The sequence below is a fragment of the Pseudorasbora parva genome, chromosome 4 (assembly GCF_024679245.1).
Source record: "Pseudorasbora parva isolate DD20220531a chromosome 4, ASM2467924v1, whole genome shotgun sequence".
Lineage (NCBI taxonomy): Eukaryota > Metazoa > Chordata > Actinopteri > Cypriniformes > Gobionidae > Pseudorasbora > Pseudorasbora parva.
Genome location: NC_090175.1, coordinates 33,136,077 through 33,159,036, shown reverse-complemented (window position 1 = coordinate 33,159,036; position 22,960 = coordinate 33,136,077). Strand labels below are relative to the sequence as shown.

The window sequence follows — 22,960 nt, the reverse complement described above, 5'->3', positions numbered from 1 at the left end:
CGTCCCGAGAAACCAATCGTCCAGCCGCGAAGGTTCGGGACACGGTGGAGGGTTCCACTCGAGCCCTACGCTTGCGGCGGCCCGGGAAAGCATAGCCGTAAGCTCTGGGTCAGACTCGGGCAACGCTGTCACACCCGAAGGGGGCAGCGCAGCCGAATCCTCATCCTCAGAGCCCATTAGCTCGTCCCCCGATGCAGCGACCGACATCCTGTCTTCCGCCGGAGCCCCAAAGGAAACGGCTGGCACTCCACGTGAGAGGTCAGCACGCTCCTCCGGAAACTCCACCGGCGCAGCGGAGGGGGGAGGGGCCCGAGGAGCCATATGACCCGGCGGGTTTGCCCTGACCGTCACCCTCAGGTCCCCACCCAAGTCATCAGCCAGAGTAGCAGCCCTCTGCTTAGGCGCAGAAGGACCGCTAGACCGGGGGATGCGCGAGGGTGCTCCACCTGCCTTGAGGTATTGGAGTCTGGACCGTAACACTGCGATGGTCATGTTCCCGCAATGGGAACATGAGTCATTCACGAACGCAGCCTCTGCGTGCTGAGTGCCCAGACACGAGAGACAACGAACATGACCGTCAAGCGGGGACAGAAAGCGACCGCACCCAGAAACACACGGTTTGAATGACATCTTGAAAAAGACGCAGGGTCAAACCGTGTTGCTCTTTTAGGATGGAAAACTGCTCTTTTAGTTGTGCTGAAGCACTCAGGGAGATGACCGCGGTCAGCATGCAGTCCGAATGCAAGCCTGCGTGTGACACTCAAAACAGGGAAAAACGCCCAGCGAACCAACAATGGAAGCTCTTTTAAATGAATGCAAACAATTGCAACTGGTCGGTCTCTCGCTGAGAAGCGCTGTAACACCCGCACTGGCAGTTCTCCTTCCTCTCTCTCCAAGACTCAGTCTTTTAAACACTCTTCGTGGAAACAGAATGAACTGTTCGGCTCCGAAGTTGAAAGCATTTGATCTACCATTCCACTTCCTATTTATACCCGCGCTGCGGGGCGGAGCGTGGAATGTGTGGATCACATGCCAATCTCCGATTGGCTCGTTTTTTACACTCGAAGTGGATAGGTCTCTGAGGGCAGATCCCAATTCGTCGGTTCAGTTCTGACGTACGTCGAACGTGACCGACTGAAAGGGAACACCTGGTATAGACGGGATAACCGTGGAGCTTTTATCTTTCTTTTGAAATGATATCAGAGAAATGCTCTATAATGCCTATTTAGACTGTATATCAAAAGGTAAACTTTCTCCCACTATGAAACATGGTATTATCACTTTAATTTCCAAACCTAACAAAGATAATCTTTTATTAGATAATTGGAGACCAATTACCTTATTATATACCGATTATAAATTACTGGCACTTGTCTATGCTAATCGCCTGAATGAGGGATTATCACTTATTATTGATGAGTGTCAGTCAGCCTTTATAAGGAGCAGAAATATACACAATCATACTAGACTGCTACTAGACTTGCTTGACTATCAAGATATCATTGATACTGATGCCTTTATTCTATTTCTCGATTACAAGGCCTTTGAACACGTTGAGCATGCCTTTTTATTTGATGTCTTGGATTTTTTAGGTTTTGGGAGCAAATTTTGTAAAATAATTAAGATGTTTTATACTGACATATATAGTTCTGTATCTCTGAATCCTGGTATAACTCCTAGGTTTGAGGTGCTCCGCGGTATTAGACAAGGGTGCCCGATTTCTCCCAAACTGTTTATTCTAGCCACCCAATCACTTATCATGCTCACTAATCATAACCCTGAATTGCATGGTATCTCGATATTTGATAAGGAATTCAAAATTAGTCAATTTGCAGACGACACCGCAGTCCTTTTAAGGAATAAATTCATGGCTGATGTTGCCCTGGATTCAGTTTCAATTTTCTCTAAAGCTTCAGGATTAACACTCAATATTAAAAAAATGTGAGCTACTTCCCATTCACTCATCAACAGATTCAATCATATCTTCAATTGAGGTTAAATCTGAAGTGAAATATCTTGGAATAGTCTTATCCAAAAATGCAATCATAAGGGAATATGTCAATTTTTCTAACCGATTAACAGATATGGAAAAATCATTAAGTCGCTGGCTCACCAGAGACCTCACTATCTTTGGTAGAGTTACCTTATCTAAAACAGAAGGTATTTCCAAAGTAATATATCCATGTCACTCCCTGTACATTTCTTCTGGTAATATTAAGAAAGCCAACTCAATTATTTTCAAATTCCTGTGGAAAAATAAAACCCATTATATTAGGAAATCACAGCTTGTTAAAGAATATGATATGGGTGGTATCAAAGTCTTGGACTTTGAATCAATGTTTGGGACCTTTAAGATTAAATGGTTAAAATCATATCTATCACAACCAGATTCTATTTGGTTTCACATTCCCAGACATATATTTAAAAAAGTAGGAGGGCTTTATTTTCTTTTGCAATGTGATTTTGACGTGACCAAAATTCCTGTTAAATTATCAAAATTCCATAAACAAATTCTTCAATACTGGAAAATGATCTTCACCCATATTTTTTCTCCACACGGATCTACCTTATGGAACAACAGGGTCATTAAAATCAATAGAAAATCATTTTTCAGATATGATTGGTATGAAAAGGGCATTGTGTTTGTGAATGATGTTATAGATGATAATGGAAACTTGTTGGAATATAAAGCCTTCTTAGACAAATATAATTTAAAATGTACATATGAATACAATAAGATATGTAAAGCAATACCGGTACCATTATTACAGTTAATTCAAAACATATTGTTATATACAAAAACAAGACCCTTATCAATTTTACCAAATTTAGTTATCAATGATTGTACTTTAGCAGACAATAAATGTAATAATAAATATATTAATGATGCTTTAAGATCTAAACTGTTTTTTGATTATAACAGAGGATTGTGTGTACAGGTTCTGAATATGGGTGCATTGTCCATAGGAAGAACACATTTTAAATTCATTAAATGGCCCATTTCCCCAAAAGTCAAAGAGACTCACTTTAAAATAATTTATAAAATATATCCGGCTGCGGACTTTCTTAGGAAAATGTTTAAATTTGATGTAGACCCTTGTGCATTTTGCGAGATGACTGATGAGACTCTGGAACACATGTTCTTTTTTTGCCCTGTGTCCAATAGCTTTTGGTCAGAGCTACACAATTGGATGTCACTTAAGATGGATAAAATCCCTACTCTTACCTTGACACACATCCTCTTTTATATGGATAACATAGATTCATCAGTATCAGATTTAGTTAATATGATTATTCTTATGGGTAAATATTATATTCATTGCAGTAAGTGGAGATGTTCTAAGCCTTCTTTTGTTTGGTTTATAAGTTATTTTTTACCTCACTGGAAAAGATCAAATCAACTAAAATCGCAAGAAAAATGTGCAGTGACATATCTAGGAAATTGCTGCTTTGATTAATCTCCCTTTGTGTGTGTTGCTCCATATGTTAATTTTATTATCTTTAGCCATCTTGCCTTTGACTTGTTCTTAAGTAACCATTTTGTTGTTGTTGTTTGCTGTTTTACCTTTTTTTTTTTTTTTTTTGACATTTGTATATATGTATGTATATTATCTTTCCCCTACGAGAGTTTTGTATTTTGCCGTTTTTTTTTTTTTTTGTTAAAAAAAAACAAACAAAAAAAACAAAACTACATTTTGTGACACATTAAATGTAGTATTTTTAAATGCAGGTTTTGTTCTCATATACATTCTTGCCAGTTATGTGCAGGTTTTCTCATCCGCTATTGACGCTTGCTGATCGGTGCGAGATGCATTCTGGGATACCGGTCTGTCTGAAGTCCACAAGTCACCTCTTGATGCATCCTCGATAAAAGGGGAGGAGGACACATCTGGGGATTTGAACTGTACTTGGCTAGATGTGAACTTTGAATTGGTACAACTACAATTAATCAGTTTTGACTTTTGATAAGTGAGCTACAAATAGCCGGTCTGACAAGGAGCTAGGCTAGCCTATATCAAATTACTGTGTTACACGTTATGCGTATGCGTATAGTAGGTTGCGTAATCCTATACGCATATGCAATATGTTACACAGCAATTTGAATGGCACAGTACACATTATAAAGAAGCACCCAACTGTTTTTTTTGTTGTTTTTTGTTGTTTGTTTTTTTGGCTATCTATATTGTCAGGTTGCAGAAAATAGAGCATGCTATTTTGTTGCAGACACTATGAAGAACAGAAAAAGATGATGGAAGAATTAGAAAAAAAGGTACAGGAATAAAGGAAGTAAGTGCTGAGAATGAATAAAGCAGAAGTTTTTTAACAGGACTGAACATATATATATATATATATATATATATATATATATATATATATATATATATATATATATATATATATATATATATATATATATATATATATATATATAAAATAAAGCCTTTATTATGTATATCTACGGGACTGAAGAGGAGAATATGATGGTCAAGAAAATAAATCCAGAAGATGGCAGTAGTGAAGCCATTAAACCCCAAAGAAGAAGAAGAAAGCGAAAGTGTTGTCCTGAATCGCAGTGTTGATTGTCAGCTGAAAATGATGGAAGGAAACCGGGATGAAGCTGAAAAATGTTTAAATATTGCCGCTAAAGCCCTCGAAGATGGCTATAAAGAAAAGGCTTTGAAATTCCTCTACAAAGCAGAAAAGCTGTACCCAACCAAGAAAGCAAAAGGTAAATTATCAATGTCTTATTTACAAACGCCACAAAAGCTAGTTCAGCAGATGGAAGCTAACGTTAGCTGAATATCTGTTTAACTTATTTGTTTTAAATATTATTTCCAAAAGCAAGACACTTAAGCGATATTAATACACAACATATGGAGAACTTACACATATAAAAATCTGGCTATCAAGTAACACATTAATAACATTTCATACACATCATTAACAGGCTAGCAGAGGGTTTCACACACATTTCAAAACACATTTCATCGGTGTCATTAAATAATGGGTACAATTAACGTAACTGAATACAGGACGCAATCATGAGGTTTGCTAGCACAACAATAGGACAATGGTTCTTTTTAGGAAATGAACGGAAATTATAAGGGACACTAACGTTAAGTATGTCAATTCAGTGTCTGCAGTTGAGTAACGTACGTTAGCCTATTTTTGTTATTGCTGTTGCCTGAATTAAATACTGAAATGGTTTTCGGACATGACACATTTGTTTTGCTTAACCTAATTAAGTGCAATGTAATTATATAAAAAAGAATTATGTATTATATAAAGCTAATGACCTGATGTGTAAAAAGAGATAAGAGTCAAAATAAAGTTTATATCAAAAATATAATCGTTTTGATTGTAAGAAAATATACTTATTAACTTAAACACAATGAAAGCACATAAAACATAACATGCCTCAACAATAACTTGTAATAATAATTTAAAACAAATATTTTAAATTACAATATTAATCAAATGGACTAAATTTGGACTGAATTTATATAGCGCTTTTAACAGACCCTATGGCCATCCAAAGCGCTTTACTTTTTTGCCTCACATTCACCCATTCATACACCGACGGCGATGTCAGCCATGTAAGGCACCATCCAATTCACAAGATGTAATCAAACTAAAATATCAACTATCAGTTATTCTGTATCTTTCTATTAAAATTAACTTGCACAAAGGCTCAGTTAAAACCAGTTTATTCAGAAGCCTCTCCTCCATTGACATCCATAAAATGGTTTTCTTTCCTGTATTAGCACAGCCTTTCTCAAAGTGGGTGCCGCGGCACACTGGGGTGCCTCCTGACTGTGTCAGGGGTGCCGCCAAAAAATTACATAGGCTAAAAAATAAAAAAAAATCTGAAATTTCATATATAAAATATATTTGAATTTACATAAATACATTCTTCTTCTTTTTAACCCTTTCGCACGTACGATCACACATTCACACATGATTAGAACGGTCAGTGCATCACGTTCATTCAAATGTAAATTCAAATGTGCTTTCGCGATGGCTTGCACTGAGCCAGAGACAGGCGCGCTCAGAGCTGTCATATATCACAACTTTTCAGTGTTTTCAGCCACATAATGTTTCTTTTAGGTTTCATACATATACGTACTAAACAATACATTTAGAGTTTGTAAAATACACAATGATGAAAAATGAAGAGGCAATAATAATCCTTTCAATTATAATTAGGTTTATTCATATCAGATACACATTGTGTAAGTAACTTTAAAGTTTACTCTATTCTTCTCCCAGTTCACCTGCCATTTACTTTCATGTATTTTGGGAGAAGTGGATGAATTCACGTCTTGTAAATCCAACAGATCCGATTTTCTGAACTGCGCCAGCGGTGGCGATGGCGGTGCCCATCGTGCATACAGATCAACTAACGCGATCATTATAAAGGTGTTTAAACGACTAAACACTTCCACTTGTATATATTTGACAATCGGAATATCAGATAATTCAGGCCATATCTAACAAATTTGTGAATATTTTGAATAAAAAAGGAAAAATGACATAAAAGCAGATCATCATTCATTCAGCTCTGTTGTTGCTGCGGTGTGTCACGTGACAAGCAATGACACGTCACCATGGAAACCATAAAGTGACACATTAATAATAATAATAATAATAATAATAGATTTTATTTATAATGCACTTTTCATTCCGAAGAATCTCAAAGTGCAACAAAGGGGGGGAAAATAACAAAAAAATGAATAACAAGTAAAAATATAGAATACTACAAACAATCAACCAACACAGATAACAGAACACAAAGAGCTGATGGTGAACAGAAACAGAGCTGATGGTGAACAGAAACAGAGCTGATGGTGAACAGAAAACAGCTGATGGTGGAAGTCTCTGTTAGCTCCGCAGCACACTGTGGTCCACTCCATGGACCATGACTCCATATTAACTCACATTAATAACGGTTGCTTTGAAAAACTCACGTTGAGGGGTCAGCCAGAATGTTTTATTTTTGTCATGTCTGCCCCTTTTTATTTTATTTTAACTGCATCCTGCACTTCAGTTTAGTTCTCCTGGTCAGGATTTGTTGTTGGGTTCTTGTATTGTGCGGTTCACCTCTTACGGTTTTATGGCATTTGTGTCTCTGATTAATTATTTTGTGAATTACTTTGTAAACCTAATTACTTAGGTGCTATAAAGTTGCTATAAAGTTATTATTATTGTTATTTACAGTTCGTATTATGCTCTGTTCATTACTGTCCTGTCTAAATAAACAGGACATTTGCATTTAAATTTGGCTTATGCAGTGTTTTTAAATTATATTTTAAACTGGGGTGCCTTGAAATTTTATGAACTTTTGAAAGGTGCCCTGACTGAAAAAAGTTTGAGAAAGGCTGTATTAGCAGGTGTTGTGCTTTTTCCGACTTTTTTCTGGTTGCAGGTAGTGCTATGTATCGCCAAGAATCTGGCAATATATGTATAGTGATCGACCGATATAGATTTTTTTAATTTACCGATACTGATTATTTGCATGTTTATGTGTCGGTAACCGATATATATAACCGTTATTTCTGTTTTTTACAATTACAGCAACAGTACTAAACCGAGCGTTTAAAACACTGTAATTTTTGCAGTTTCACTCTCTTACATACAGACCAAAATACATTTACATCAACTCTCGCCCCCTCACCAGGACACTCTCGCCCCCTCAGATCACCATGAATGTTAAGGGGATTTTAATGATAAAATATTCTATTTAGAAAATAACATTTGCCAATTGCATTTTCTTCCTAGAGTGAACATTAAGCTTAAATAGCAAGTTTAGTAAAGAAAATCTGGCAAAGTCAAATTTTGATTGGTCCGGTCATTAGATTAAGCTTCGTTCTTCTTTTTTTTCTTCCTTTTTTTCCCCACAGTGGCGCAATAGGATACAGAAAAGTTCAATATATAATTATAAACTGTCTACTATTATTTGTGGACTCAGGGAACGGATTATTTTGCATGCAGTGCACTCCAAAAGCTGTCTTCATTGCAAACATTTATTTAGTTTATAAAACTGAAAGATTTTCATTTCTAAAGCATTTCTAAATTCAGTAAATATTTCCAACAAACAAAATTTCTAGCCAAAATAACGAAGTGGTAAAACATCAACAACAACAACAAACAACAACAGTACCACCATGCAAATTCAAACATTTCGCTCTTCTCTATATGCGTCAAATTGGCGTGCGTAAAAGTCGATCATTCTTTACAGATGACGGTTTGTTTGGAGAGAAGACGAGACAGAGATCTTTATTTAACTTATAAAAAGAGAATATAATTACAGGAATACTGATTCTAAACACAGAAATGCCACATTATTATGAAGACCTTAAAGCATTTCTTAGAGAGAAACACACACACACACCTCATATACGTTCCACTTAAAGCTACACTCTGTAACTTTTTTAGTTTATTCTTAGCTAAAATCACTTCTTCTTTTTTTTTTTTTTTGTTCTTACATAAGAACATATTTTTGTTCTTTTAAAAATATATGTGCTCATTAATGTATATTTACTTCTTTCAAGTAATAAAGTATTCTCGTAAGTTTATAATATGCCATTGAAAATACATACGGGTGAGGGGTTCGAATGCTGGTCGCCATGTTGCCCCTCCATCTTGAAAGTACATTAGCCAAAGAGGGACATACCCGTAAATTCAAGCTTCGCCTTTCGCGTTTTAACTTTCGATGGCACTGTGTCGAATGTGAAGAGAGGGATTGCCATGTTAATCTTGGACTAAATCGGCCACCGTAGGAGTTAAAACGAAATCAGAATTGAGAGGAATAGAAACTATTATTCACTGGATGGGCATATACCTTTACACGGCTAGATGGGGGGAAATATCACACAGTGTAGCTTTAAGCCTAAGGGGCTTTTCTTGCCATTAATGCTTGGATAACACACACGTCTCCTTCCAATAAAAAGAATGGCTATTGCAGTGGATGGGATATACAAACCTACCAAGTGCCATCATTTTGGAATGACCTCGCGAGAGGAAAATAATACATTTTAGTCGCATAACTGCGGCTAATTGAAACGCTGTCATTTCGATATAATTTGTTATCGACATTTAAAAATATCGCAAAAGTTGGAGCTCGCAAATATGTAGCCTAACGCCTGTTTTGCGTTGCGTGTGCGGTGCAGGAGCCGCACGCCCTGTGTTTTCACATATGCTGCGTCAGCAGTCCGCAACTGAGCCACTGTTGCATTACACAAACACAGCATTTATTCATTATTTTTTATTTAAGGTTCAAAAGTTGTTACTGAACGTGGCTCCTCAGATTTGCATTAATTCATATTTATAGCCTAGTAGCCGACTTAAGATTTAGCTCACACAAGTGGGAAAACATTTAAACATAGGTTATAGCCTAAAATCTTAAACATTTTAAATTATAAACTTACAATAGGCTTTTCAAAAACAGTCTTTTCTTTCGTTTTTAAACCCCTTTAAAAGAAATCCTGAAGGTCATAAAGAACTTTGTTTTCCACCTCCAAGAAAGGACAAGTGCTATATCCATTTAGGCGCTTTTTCTTTACCTAAGTGCCAGGGAAGGTGTCGTTTCCTTGCTTTACTTGAGAAAAAAGCCATGTGTTGACTTTGAAACAAGAGTAGGCTATATTTTAAATTAGGCTATATGCATCTGTGGTGAAATTACTAGATTTTCGCATCAGTATGCTACATGTTTATTTTAATGTGAACAATGTTCTATCACTTTAATGCAGCAGTGTAGCAAAGTAAAAAACGAAAACGATCGCTGCATCTGCATCTAGCTGTAGTCCGTTAACATGGGTACGGAAAAAACAGAGCATAAACAGAAAGAAATAAGTTTGGCGCTTTTATTTCCAATATGCTCTCATTCATGGCTGTTTTATTTAATTCATGTGACGTTAAGTCTGTATTGTGACATGACAGATTACCTCACTGCATTTAAACTACATAACTACACAATATCATCTCATAGCAACTTATTTGAGGATATCTCAATTGTGCCTGACTGTTATGTTAAACAAAGTTTATTAATTAAGAGATGACGGTTATTTTACCGTTGAACACCCTTGTTGACTCATCTCCCCTCAGACACAGTCCTGTAATGGCGCGCTTGTATGCAATTCTCAAAACGTCCACAAGATGGCGCCATTTATCGGGAAATCCGAAAAAAGAAACAATTTTTTATATATATATAAAAAATATATTATCCTTCACCCTGCCACTATATATATATATATATATATATATATATATATATATATATAGTGGCAGGGTGAAGGATCTCGCAACAATACAATTGGTGCAAAACCCCCAGAGGGTGGATTTATTGTGCATATAGTGAACAAAAGTTGAATAGTGGTGGTGCAGGTGCACTGTGTGTGTGTCCTCCTTCCGGGTTCCCTGGTGCTAGCGGTGACGTCTGTGTGACGGTGTGGCCAGAGCGTCACAGGCTGCTGTCTGGGTGAATGAGAGAGACAAGCGTTAGCGTAGTGCTGCATGGAGATTGTGCTCAGACTGGTGTTCCAGGGTGATGGCTGTCATAGGGTGTGGTGATGGCCTGCAGCTGTGACGGTCCGGCCCCTTGCTGGTTGCGTTGAGGTGTTTTGGTTTTGTTGCCAGGGTGACGCTGATGAGAGCTCGGGAGACTTGACACTATATATATATATATATTAGAGCTGCAACTAACGATTATTTTTTCTGTCGACTAATCTAACGATTATTTTTTCGATTAGTCGACTAATCTAACGATTAATTTTTTTACCCTTTGAAATTTTTCAAAATTCTGTGGCACCCCTCACATAAGTTACGCTAGAGGTATAACAGTACAGACTGCTCACAGTTCGCTTTGTATCACAGTTTTAAGTTCACGTTTCAGTACAGTTCGGTATTTGCTATGTTCAGGGGAAAAAGGACTACTGTCAAATGAAAATAAAGAAAATAAGAACAGATAACTTAAATAGAAGCAGCAGCACAAATAAATACTATTGAGCAAAGATGAGAATAAAATAAACAATGCTTTTCAGGATTTTCAGGTAGGTCTAACATTCATTTTTAGGCAGAGAAATGGAATGAAGTAATCAAAAGTAAAATAACCACACATTTAACTGTTTAAATTAAAAAATAATCCTTATTAAACTTACAAAAGCTATTCAGTCAGGAGCAGTGAGTGATGTCTTTATCTTTTGTTTGACATTAAACAGACAGCAGTGAAGGCTACTGCCCCTTTAAGACCCACAGATAGTCGTCGTATTTTCTGTATAAAGTTCACTTAAGGCATAGAGTAGGCTATGACATTGACATACTTTTTGTGAGTTTGTCCGTTTAAGCACAGGATTTGAAAGATAACTCAATATTTGCGCGCATTGGGACGAGTGCACAGAGACAGATCTTCTCATTCGAGTCTCCTGGCTACACGGGAGTGATGACGGTGAAAATGACTGCTCATATTCGGACGTACAGCAGCACTCGCATGCGTTTTATAAAGTTCACAAAGAGAGACCGTTTTGCCCACGTTTTACTTTTATTATCGCTGTTGTTGTAGTCTACCTGAGGAGTCAGCACGTGTATCCATCGACAGAAACATACATACAGCATTATTTTCAAGTTACAACCCATATTAAAGATGCGTCATCAGATGCGAGATGAACCGAAGTGTAAGTGCGTCCCCGCAACTTTTGCTCGGGATCCCGGTTGGGAAACACTGGTCTGTATTGATTGACACCGCGCTGGTTTGTTTAGATTATAATGAGCGCCGTGACCGCGCGCTGCCGCGTGATGAAGGCTTGTCGCAACTCTGTTATTCAACTGCTCTGGTTTTAAAATGCGCCAAAATGCAATAAAACTTGTTTTACGGTCGAATGCAACGCGTGTGTGTGTGAGTGAGTAAGAGACGCGCAAAAGGGCGGAGAGAGAACTTAAGGAAATGCAGCTAAACGAATATGCGTGCGTCTTTTAAATAGCGTAAAAATGAATGAATGACGAATGTGGCGGCCGTTATTGATTATGTGGCAGTCCGCCACAAATTAGTCTATGTGTGGGAAACACTGTTTGGCCTCTGTTTAAAGTATTCCCATACTTTTGATATTCGCGGTCTAGGTTTTTGTTATAGAACCAGGAGCAGAAGCCAACATTACGCGAGTTGAACGTCTGACACGACGCGTCGACGCATTTCACGAACGTCGACGTATTTCCGTAGTCGACGTCATCGATGACGTCGACGCGTCGTTGCAGCACTAATATATATATATATATATATATATATATATATATATATATATATATATATATATATATACACACACACACACACACAGTAGCATACCGTGCGGTTTCAGTCAGGGCCTTTACTAACAATCAACACGCCGTCATCATAGCAACACCACACACAGAGAGAAATGTAATAAAGTAATCAAATGTAAAATAACTGCATAGTTACCTATTTAAATTAAAAATGAATGCTTAAAGCTATTCAATCAAGAGCAGTGAGTGATGTCCCTTTAAGACCTATTGCAGGGATATGCGTCGTCTTTCTTGACTGTATAAAGTTCACTTAAGGCATATACAGAGTACAGACTATGTCTGCTTGGATACTATATTTTTGTGTGTGTGATTTTGACCGTACAAGCACAAGATTTGAAAGAGAACTCAATATTTGCGCACTGTGAGACTTGTGTGCGCTTTGGAACGAGTGCACAGAGACAGATCTTCTCACAGCGTGCACGCGAGTTCTCATTCGCATCTTCTCGCTCTACACCCGGGTGATGACGGCCCATAATCAGACATACAGCAGCACTCGTATGCATTGAACAAAGTTTACAAAAGAGACTCTGTTTTGTCCTAGAGGTCGACCGATTCATCGGATTTGCAGATTAATCGGCACTGATAGCTGACTGGTGGAACAATCGTTTATCAGTAAAAATCAATACCGATAGTTTTTCCGGTTTGCGTCCATTGTGTGAGCGGCTGAGAAGGGTGCTGTCTTTACACAGTAGCCTATGAGAGCTCTGAGAAGGGTCTGCTGGCGCAAGAGCGGCCTCTACAGGCCAAATAAAAAACTCTCACTGTTTACATTAACACGTGAGGCTGCGCGCTTCACAGCACGCTGCACAGAGCGCGCTGACACATCTGACACGCGTTTAAAACAGCAAAAGGAAAACGGTATGAATACAGAACACTTCAGTACATGTTGCCAAATCATTATAAAGTAATTTTTTTTTGGTGAGTTGGTTATGTACTTTACTTTGTCATCGAGGCTGACAGGACGCTAACATTAGCAGTACCAGTAACATTTACCTCAAGCAGTTAAAGCGATGTAACAACTAGTGATGTAAGAAACCAAACTGTATGGTCATGCATCCGACAGAAATATAAACACGTCAGAAACGCATTCGATTTCAATACATACTTAGTTATTTTGATAAGAAAACCGTCTAAGGGTGCTTTCACACCTGCCTCATTTAGTTCGGTTGAATCGTACTAGAGTTTGTTTCCCTCTTTGGTGCGGTTCGTTTGGTCAGGTCTGAAAGCAGCAATCGCACTCAGGTGCGCACCAAAAGCGGACCAAACAAGCGTACCGAGACCTCCTTGAAGAGGTGGTCTCGGTACGATTTCAAACGAACTCTCGAGCGGTTTGTTTGTGGTGAGAACGTGATCCGACCTTGAACAGAACCAACTGCAAAAGTACTGATCATTTTTGGACTGAACCAGCTGCTGTAGTAAGCTGCGCTGACATTGTGTGCATGATATTATTACCTGATAGATCGTTGGCAATATTTTCGGAAGATGAGCATGTCAAGAGTTAATAATTAATGCACGCCTCCGCTTGAAGTGACGAGCGATGCGCGCTCGCCATCTGCAGTGCATTAGAACGTTGTTTTCATGTTGTATCCATAGACAGTAAAAGAAATGGACACAGCGACCCCATTGACGTCAACGGCAAAATAATGAAGTCAACCTAGGGGCACTCACTTCCTGATGGCTGAGCGAACTGCGCAGGCTCAGACTGAGCTTGAGGATGTAGATGTGACGTGAGCCTCCTGTCTGACAGCTGTAGGTCTTCTAGTAGTTGTGGAAAGTGAAATCAGAATCACGTTGTTTAAATATTTTCTCCCGTTGCTTTTGGCTCACTATGGGCTTCTCCCCATTCTTCTCCCTTGACTTTATCAGACTTTATGTCTCCACGTCCCCCCGACTGTCTCATAGACAGTAAAAGATTGCCTGCGAGCGTCTCCTCAGGTCTATACGGTAATTTCTCAACTGTGCGACAAAGTCGCGTTGGTTATGACGCAATCGTTAGCCTATTTTTTACAAAAACAGCTTCTGCGGGGCGATAGTGTAAGATACAAGGTAACGGAGCCTTTTATGCATTGTCGTGTTTCTTTAGAAATAAACAATGGACAAATGGAGTCTTTAAACGTCTCAGATGTAAAGTTATTCACTGTCAAAGTGACTCAAAAATGAATGGGAGTCAATGGGATGCTAACAGCAGGTGATGGCTTGGTTAGCAATGGCAGCCCCTAGGGGTGGAACGCTTTCCGAGCGCTAGATTACCCCCTTGGTTGCATCCGCGCTTCATTATAGAAATGTTTTGTTTGCATACTATGGTAAATACACACAGTGTAGTAGATTATGGCCAGGGACAAAACTGGCCCACGCAGTCGTCTCTCCATAGTTATAGTTTACTGGCTTTGGCTCTTCTGTTGGAATTTTCCCACACGTAAATTCTGACCAATCGAAAAGCAGTTTAGGAAATACGCCATGGCCAATGTGTGATGTGGATGTTGTCACGTGCCTGCGTTTTGGTTCGTTTCAACTGGTTCGGACCAAAGCAATCAGTGCGGTGTGAAAAGGAACCAAAAAAGCTGAAAAATGCAACAATGTATAATTGTTTGCCCTTGGTTCGGACCAAATGAACGGAACTAGAGATGTGAAAGCACCCTAAAGTGTTCTAAAAAAGCAAACTGTTTGGATTTATATGAAAACACTTTATATAATACAGTAATCCATTATAATACATTATATCCAATATTCCATTTGTAACATTAAGTAATAGTCCATGAGCCCAGGCCACTTTTTTCACTAATTGGTACCACCCAAGGTGGCAAATTCTAGTTTGATTTTTTGTTTTAATCCATATCTCTAGATATTACATGATAACCTTTTGTTAGTTGTAGCTTTGTCACAAAAAATAGCCTTCAATGACACTAACCGTTGAGCCAAAGAATGAAAAAATCTTGTAACTATTTGAACAGAACATGTCATACAAAGAAAAAACTAAACAATCCTACCTTGTTTATGAACATATTTGGTCATTGCAAACTGTTTCTGTTTATTCATCATCATCATCATCATCATCATCATCATCATCATCATCATCATCATCATCATCATCATCATCATCATATTCTCTCTGAATGCCTTGAAAGGTTGACCAAAACTTGTTACCTGGCAAAATGAACATCTGGTGTTACCAGTTTCCTTTGTACCATTTCTTGATGTGGCCCCTCAACCTGTTGACATCGGCATATCAGCAGTCCAGAAGATGGACTCAAAGGCTAACAAATATATCTGTAAGTGGCTGGGCCTTTCCCGATGTCTGTCAAATGTAGCCCTGTTTGAAGAAACTCCTTGAGGCTCCCAATGAAATCCACCTTCGACTACAAGCTGGAGAAGTTGCATCTGTTATAAGAGCAGAACGACTTACTGGATCCGGCAGTGCAATACACCAAGGCCCAAAAGTAGACTGGAAGGAAATGGAAAGCATCACAGTCAGTCAGTACACCAGGCCATTACCTGCCTACAACACCAGGAGGTTGTCGGATTGGTGCAATATGGCAGGGCAGGCTTTGGTTGGGGAACACCACCTAAAGATGGGGTCCAAAGCCTCAAAGGTAGAGAGAAAAAACCTGGTATATCTGAAGTTGTAAGGGAGGAACAAAATCAAAGCCATGAGCCAATGCCAACAAGGGAGATGGACACCCTGGGAGGTTGTCATTGAAAAGGCTGTGACGTGATGCTGATTTGTGATGGATGCCTCAGGCAAGGCTTAGCTTACAATACCCTACCAAGCCCCCAGAATCTGTACCTTTGGTATGGCTCAGAGGATACCTACAAGCTTTGTGGACATCAGAACCCCAGCTTACAGTACAACCTATCCAGCTTCAAAACGGCACTGACCCAAGGACGTTATGGTTGGCGTCACGACCAGGTCCTGCGAAAAGTAGCTGAAGTCATCGAGGCACGCAGATTGGAAGCCAACAGGCCCAGCCCAGCAGCAACTTACGTGCTGATCTAATTTGTGAGGCAAGGGGGTGAGGATTAAGAAGCACCTGAGAGAAGTTGTCCTTACTGTCACTCTGAGGCAACTGGAAATTGAAAGCTGATCTTGATCACCAACTGAAGTTTCCACAGCAGATCACCGTAACCTCCCTCTGACCAGACATTGTGCTCTGGTCTACCATTACAAGAACGGTTATGTGCCGTTCTTGTGACTGACTGACTGTGCCTTGGGAAGACGGCCTAGAGTCTGCTTTTGAGAGGAAAAAGGAGAAGTATGCAGACCTATGAGCTGCATACACAGAGGCAGGGTGGCACGTTACCACATACCCAGTGGAAGTCGGCTGTTGAGACTTCACTGGAACCTCCATGCAATGGCTCCTGAAGTCCGTAGCTGTGAGAGGTGCCAGGTTATCAAAGACACTAAATGGGCTAGCAGAGATGGCAGAGCAAGGGAGCTTCTGGCTCTGGCCCTGGAGAAAGGACAATGTGTTGGGGAGAAAAGGATCCTAAGACTGGCTTCAGGGTACAGTAGGGAGATGTCCCGGAGATGTTCCTGGATTAAAGAAGCGAAACATCAACTAAGGGTGGCTCCTGGCTGACGACTCTGCAGCCAACCCAAGGAGGTATACGGAGGTATACGTCAGGCAGAAATGACTTGCAGGTATTCCTATGCTGTGCTTACAACTAACTAAGCATACCTTTGTCATCAGTTGTCCATCTATGTCCATTCTGTTATCACCTTTCCTGACAGCTGCTCTCCTGATTGTATAATCAGCTCTCTAGTCTGTGCATTTTGTCAGGCTCTCGTTTGTCTTTTGACCTTTCAATTACTTGCTACATTTGTCACAAAATATACATTTGCCCTCATACACCCTTGATGCCGGTGGACCAAGTCTAGTGGATTTTCTTAAGTCTTCTGTGAGAGCTCTTTCTGAGGAACTTTCTTTTGCAAGGATACTGTCAAGCAGTTTCTTTATAGTGAAGATGCTACAACATTTCATGTGATGCAATACTGATGGTATGCTACCTCTAGGTGGGTCTTTAGCAAGATCAAGGATGGGGCTGTAGCCTCTTATTTTAGCTGCTCTGAGTAGTGTGTTCCATGAATCTATATTCATAGGTGCCACAAGGTTAGAGTCATCTTCCGAACAGTGTATTAAATATTCTGGCTTTGCACTTTGTTCTGCCATACTTCTCTATTCTGTGATGTACATTACTCTGAAAATAACAGAAATACTGGGATATCAGGAACAAGGAACATTTAAATATGTGGTGCTAAAAATAGCATCAGGACTAGTCTGTGCAACAAATTATTGAAAAGTAATCTGGTTTTAAAATTTCAGCCATCTTAAAATACTTCTAAAATCTCTGTATCTCCGCACACTCATAAATATAAAAAAAAAAAAATGCTTCCATTCCTGCATCTCCACACACTCAATCTTTTTTTAATTACTCATGAAGTAGTTATTGTATTAAACAGGTATCAAATGTAGGGTTGGGCATCGAGAACCGGTTCTAACTTGGAACCGTTTAAAAAATAACGATTCCATTGGAATCGTTTAGAAAATTTATTTTCGGTTCCGATCTTCGGTTCCAAGCCGGCAAGTTTTGGTTTCCATGGCCACGTGATTTCCGGAGCTTGCGCGCACGCTTGTTCTTTTAGTCATGGAAGCCCGGTAAGCGGCTCTGAAGTGTGGGTTTATTTCACTTTTAAAAGCCTGGGTCGGCACAGTGCAACTAGTGTTGTCAAAAATATCGATACTGAAATATCTGAAAAGATATAGCCTGCTCAGCCTACACAATCGATCCCAGCTGCGCCCTCCTTTCCTCTCCTCTCCGACCGACAGCGAGTTGAAGCGCAGCCGCATATTCTCATTCAGCCGGTTAACCCCTGAACACGACGGACGCGCGTTCTGCTGGACTTTTCCTTACGACAGCGTGTTAGTGTTAGTGTGTGTGATCGGTCTGAATTTCGCGCGGGATTGCACATAATTCTACGAATCCCCGCAGATTTCGCGCTCACATCTGAAGCGCACATACACACATAGTCTACCGTAATAAAGCCCCCTCTGACATACAAGTGCAAATATGTGCTTCTTTTTCCAGCTTATTATTGGTCAAATACACTCAAACTAATTCTCAGTGTACATTTTGAAGAGTATGTAAACAGTCTTAAACAATTCAGGAAGAAATGAAGAATGAGTAACAGGAACAGTGTTCAGGATCCATGAGTGCGGCAGTTCTTAAAGGGACCGCAGTCATTTGTTATTCAAAGTCAAACTACAAAAAGACAAACGATCACACTGCTCTTGACTGATCAACGTGTGTAACTTTAATGGTTTTATATGAAACTATTTAATTTTTTGCAAAAACATTATCCAATGTTATTTTAAATTTATTTAGCCACTTTGCGTTTTTTTATTCAGTTTCTTACCTGAATGTTAGACCTACCTGAAAAAATAAAGCAGTCTATTTAATTTATATCTTTTATTCTATTGTATTTATTTGTGCTATTTTGTGTAATAAGTATCTTTGTTTATTCAATTTACCATTCAAAATCAAGCTTACTTGTGCTGTGTGTAAACTATTGCAACACATTACCCCGTTGTAAAAAATACATTGAGTTAACAAATATTTGTGAGATAATTTTAATAGTCATTGATCAATGTTTATATATGAGAAAAAGCTTAAAAGCTTTATTATATTTAGTGATCTCTTCAGAATAAATTTTTGATTGCCTAGACTTTCAAAAGACAGACAAAAAAAAAATTATATAAAAAATATCTAATTGACAGTATATGCAGCGTTCTCCCCCATTGTATTGAAAATAGCATTGAATATCGATGTGACATGTTTTGACTCCACCCCTCAAAGAATCGGAATCGAAAATCGAAAAGAACCGGAATCGAAAGTAAGAATCGGAATCGGAATCAGAATCGTTCAAATCAAAACGATGCCCAACCCTAATCAAATGAAAGAGTGGACTTTCTGCTTCACGGTGGAACTAGTACCTTGCTTGTAGAACAAAGATGATCGGAGTACAACAGGACTCACCTTTTCAGATGATGCAAGTGGCTTATCTGTTCAACATAGTATGGTTGTTTAATCTGGTTTTGAAACTAGCACCAGTCATTGTTGTTGCATAAAATGCTATTTCATATACAGTACATGCATTTTTTCCAAATTATTATTTCATGGATTGTCCCACCATCATGGTTCTCATATCACCAGATTACACACAATCTTGTCAATCCATATCTGAAAAGATATATTCTCTATCATCAATATCTTTTGAGATAGATATGGGGCCCTATAAAATCCGTTTTATTTTTTCCCAAATTCCGTTTTATTTTTTCCCAAATTCCGTTTTAATTTTTGCAAATTCCGTTTTTTCCGTTTTAATTTTTGCAGATTCCTTTTTTTCTGTTAAAATATTTGGCAATTCAGTTTGTTTTACCCTTTACTGTTATTTTGGTGAAAAAACAGTGTGCTTTTAATGTTAATATAATAGAACATAAAACATAAAATAGGAATGACCTTAAATTTTTGAGGTAACAAACATCACATTTACTTTTTAGGACCAATATGATGCAACATAACACTGCACTTCAAGTACTTCAAATATTAATAGTTATTAGCTTTAAAGGGTTACTTCAGCGATTAGCATATGGCTTTGTATCAGTAGAAACCCTGGAGTATATTCAAATTATTGTGCTTTCCCCCCTCATATCTCACTGAGACAAGAGATTTATGCATTTTATTTCTAGAAAAATTCCTCCTATGATGCAAATTGACAATTTTTGCATCATAGGAGGAATGTTTGGCCAAAGGCTAAAGACTACAGCCAGCAGAGGGAGCAATTTCCGCATGTTTTGAACTCGCGCATGGGGGATGGGAGATAACACTCAGCTTGCAGGGAGAGCTCAGCTGGCAGGCACTCATTTAAACGGAGCTATGGTGTGCAATGTAAGTCTTTTAACTTCTCAAATTAATTTCTATGAAAGTTAAGCTTGTAAAGGCATGAACTGAAACGCGCCAGACTGAACTCGCGTTGTGAATGTATGTCGCGAGTGTAGTCGCGATTACCTCAGCTCTCATCACTCGTGCAGTTAGTGCTCAGTGCTGTGATACTGCGCGGTGACTCACTCATTATATTGAACAGACACGTTCAGTTTTTAATTGTAGTGTCTTCTCTAACTCAGTCACTGTAATCAAGTTGGTGGTGTTGGGGAATGGCACAGGGCAGCGAAGCATTCTGGGAATTGTAGTCTTTCATCCCCATGGGACAAAAATACATTTTCTGTCTTTTCTCAGTCTAGAAAGCACCAAATTCAAAAATAATTTCACATTTCTACTGCATTGATGACCCAGTTTAAATACAGATTCATCTTCCCAGCGCTGAAGTACCCCTTTAAACTTTCTGGTAAAATACATTATAGTAGTTTATATAAGCTAAAATGAAAGTGCTCCATTAGCTTTTTCTTTCAAGTAAAAAAAATAAAGAACTAAAAAAATAATAATAATCATAATCATCTTTTACATACAGTACTATTAAGTAAAACATTTAAAGCTGAAAATTAACATGAAAAAATAACACATTTCACCATGAAGTCATGTAGTGAAATGTTCTGTGTGTTTAACAATCACCATAATGATATCCAGAACTGTAAAAAATAAAAAATACACGAAAACACAACACTGCCAGAAGTCCCCCAACTTCAAAGGCCCCTTTAAATTATTAAAACTAGATGCTTATCTTAACTTAAGGGTAACTTTTATCATGTAAACTACCCATATACAGCATGTTAAATGCATATGTTTGGAACAGAGGGGAAAATGGTCGCATATGCAGCAGATATGCATTGCTGCCTAATGTGCCCATTATAAATCAAAGCACGAGATGACAGGGGTCGAGCAGAACACCGGAAATTCTGACAGAATGGACAATATTTGTCTGTCTGTGCAATACACGAGCCACGGTTCAGGTGCGCTCGTGACCAATGCTGCCTGAGCACAACGAGCGCGCGGCTCCCGCTCTCCATATGCAAAGCTTATGCGCCACCTGCGCGTGCAGTGTGAAACCGCCGTTAGCGTCGAGTTTCTTAACTTTTTCGCTGCCGAAAGCAGAGCCGTGGAGACCAACTTCGCCATACTTTCATTGTTTTGAAGGGCGAGCTGAAATGACGGGAGGGGTTGTGCGAAGATTTGCTTCCCCCGGTCTGCACTTTCCTCAGACATGCGTTCTCCACCGACAAGACATAGAATTTCATTACAAATATGTAAAATTCCGGGGAAATCTGCATTAACACCAGATTCCGCGTTTATATGCAGATTCCGCGTTAATATGCCAATTCTGCGATTCCGTCCGCGATTCCGTGATCGCGGAAATTATAGGGCCCTATAGATATTCAAATATAACAATTTAATAGATGCAAAAATATGTTTTCTTTTATATGAAGGCTAATATAAAACATACACAACAAAAATAACGTAAAACTATGGCAGATCTGGATATCCCTGACTGTCCTAAAAAAATCAATATATAGCATGTATACTTTATTTAAACCTGCTGTGCAGAAACTGTAGGACTATAATGGCCTAAAATAATGATTGTCCCAAAAAATTTGTAAAGCTACTCATTTGAAATGGTTATCATGTTTCAAAGTACTTGTATGGACTCTACAAACAAACTGGTACCAAAGAGATTTTGCCACCTTAGGTGGTACCAAATTCTGGCTTGGCCCATGGACTATAAGGTTAATAAATGCTGTAGAAGTATCATTCATTGTAAGTTTTATTTGTTAACTTTTTTTATGCACTATGAACTAAGATAAATGATTAAGATACAATTGTATTGCTCAACTATTATTACACAGTGTAAAATGTATATTGCATAGCATTTACGTAAGATAGCTAAATAAGCTTATATATCCTTGTTAACAAATGGGACTTGCAGTCTGTTACCTGACATTCATTTACATCTTTCTAGGTTATAGCTAAAGAAAAATTTATTTGTAATATTTTAATGTTTTAGTTCTTTTCTGTAGATTTTCTGTTAGAACTTGTCATTTTAATATATTCATATTTACATATGCAATTTAGAACATTTTCATGGTTCAGTACTGTTTTTTTATTTGTTGTAATAAAGTTCAGCACTGTTTTGTGTATTTATTTTTTAATTTTTTATTATTATTATCATTACTATTATTTTAATCTAGTTTCTTTTTAAAAACTATCGGTCGATTAATTGGTTATCGACAAGTGTGGTCCAACCTAGCTATCGGTATCGGTAAAATCCACTATCGGTCGACCTCTATTTTGCACACGTTTTTCTTTTATTATCGCTGTGGTTTTAGTGTATAACTGAGGAGCCAGCATGTGTATCCAGCGACAGAAACATAAATAAAGCATTATTTTCAAGTTACAACCCATAGTATAGATGCATCATAAGATGTGAGATGAACCACGGTGCAAGTGCGTCCCGGCATCTTTTACACGGCACCCCTGCTCACGGCATCTCGGTTGGGAAACAATGGTCTATTCAAATGTATTGATTGACACAGCGCTGGTTTGTTTAGAACTATTGAGAGCGCCGTGACCACGCACGCTGCCGCGAGATCATGTCGCAACTATTATTCAACTTCTCTGGTTTTAATTGTTATGCCAC

The 22,960-nt window shown here is 38.5% G+C and overlaps 1 protein-coding gene across 1 annotated transcript in view; it reads left to right on the top strand.

The window, feature by feature from the left end:
- The first annotated feature begins 4,538 nt into the window (after nt 1–4,538).
- Nucleotides 4,539–22,960, top strand: part of dnajb14 (DnaJ heat shock protein family (Hsp40) member B14) — a 65,481-nt gene continuing 47,059 nt past the window's right edge. Inside the window, exon 1 of the mRNA XM_067441595.1 lies at nt 4,539–4,729. Within this exon, the coding sequence (XP_067297696.1) occupies nt 4,594–4,729 (136 nt within the window). The 5' untranslated portion in view covers nt 4,539–4,593. The remainder of the gene's footprint in view (nt 4,730–22,960) is intronic.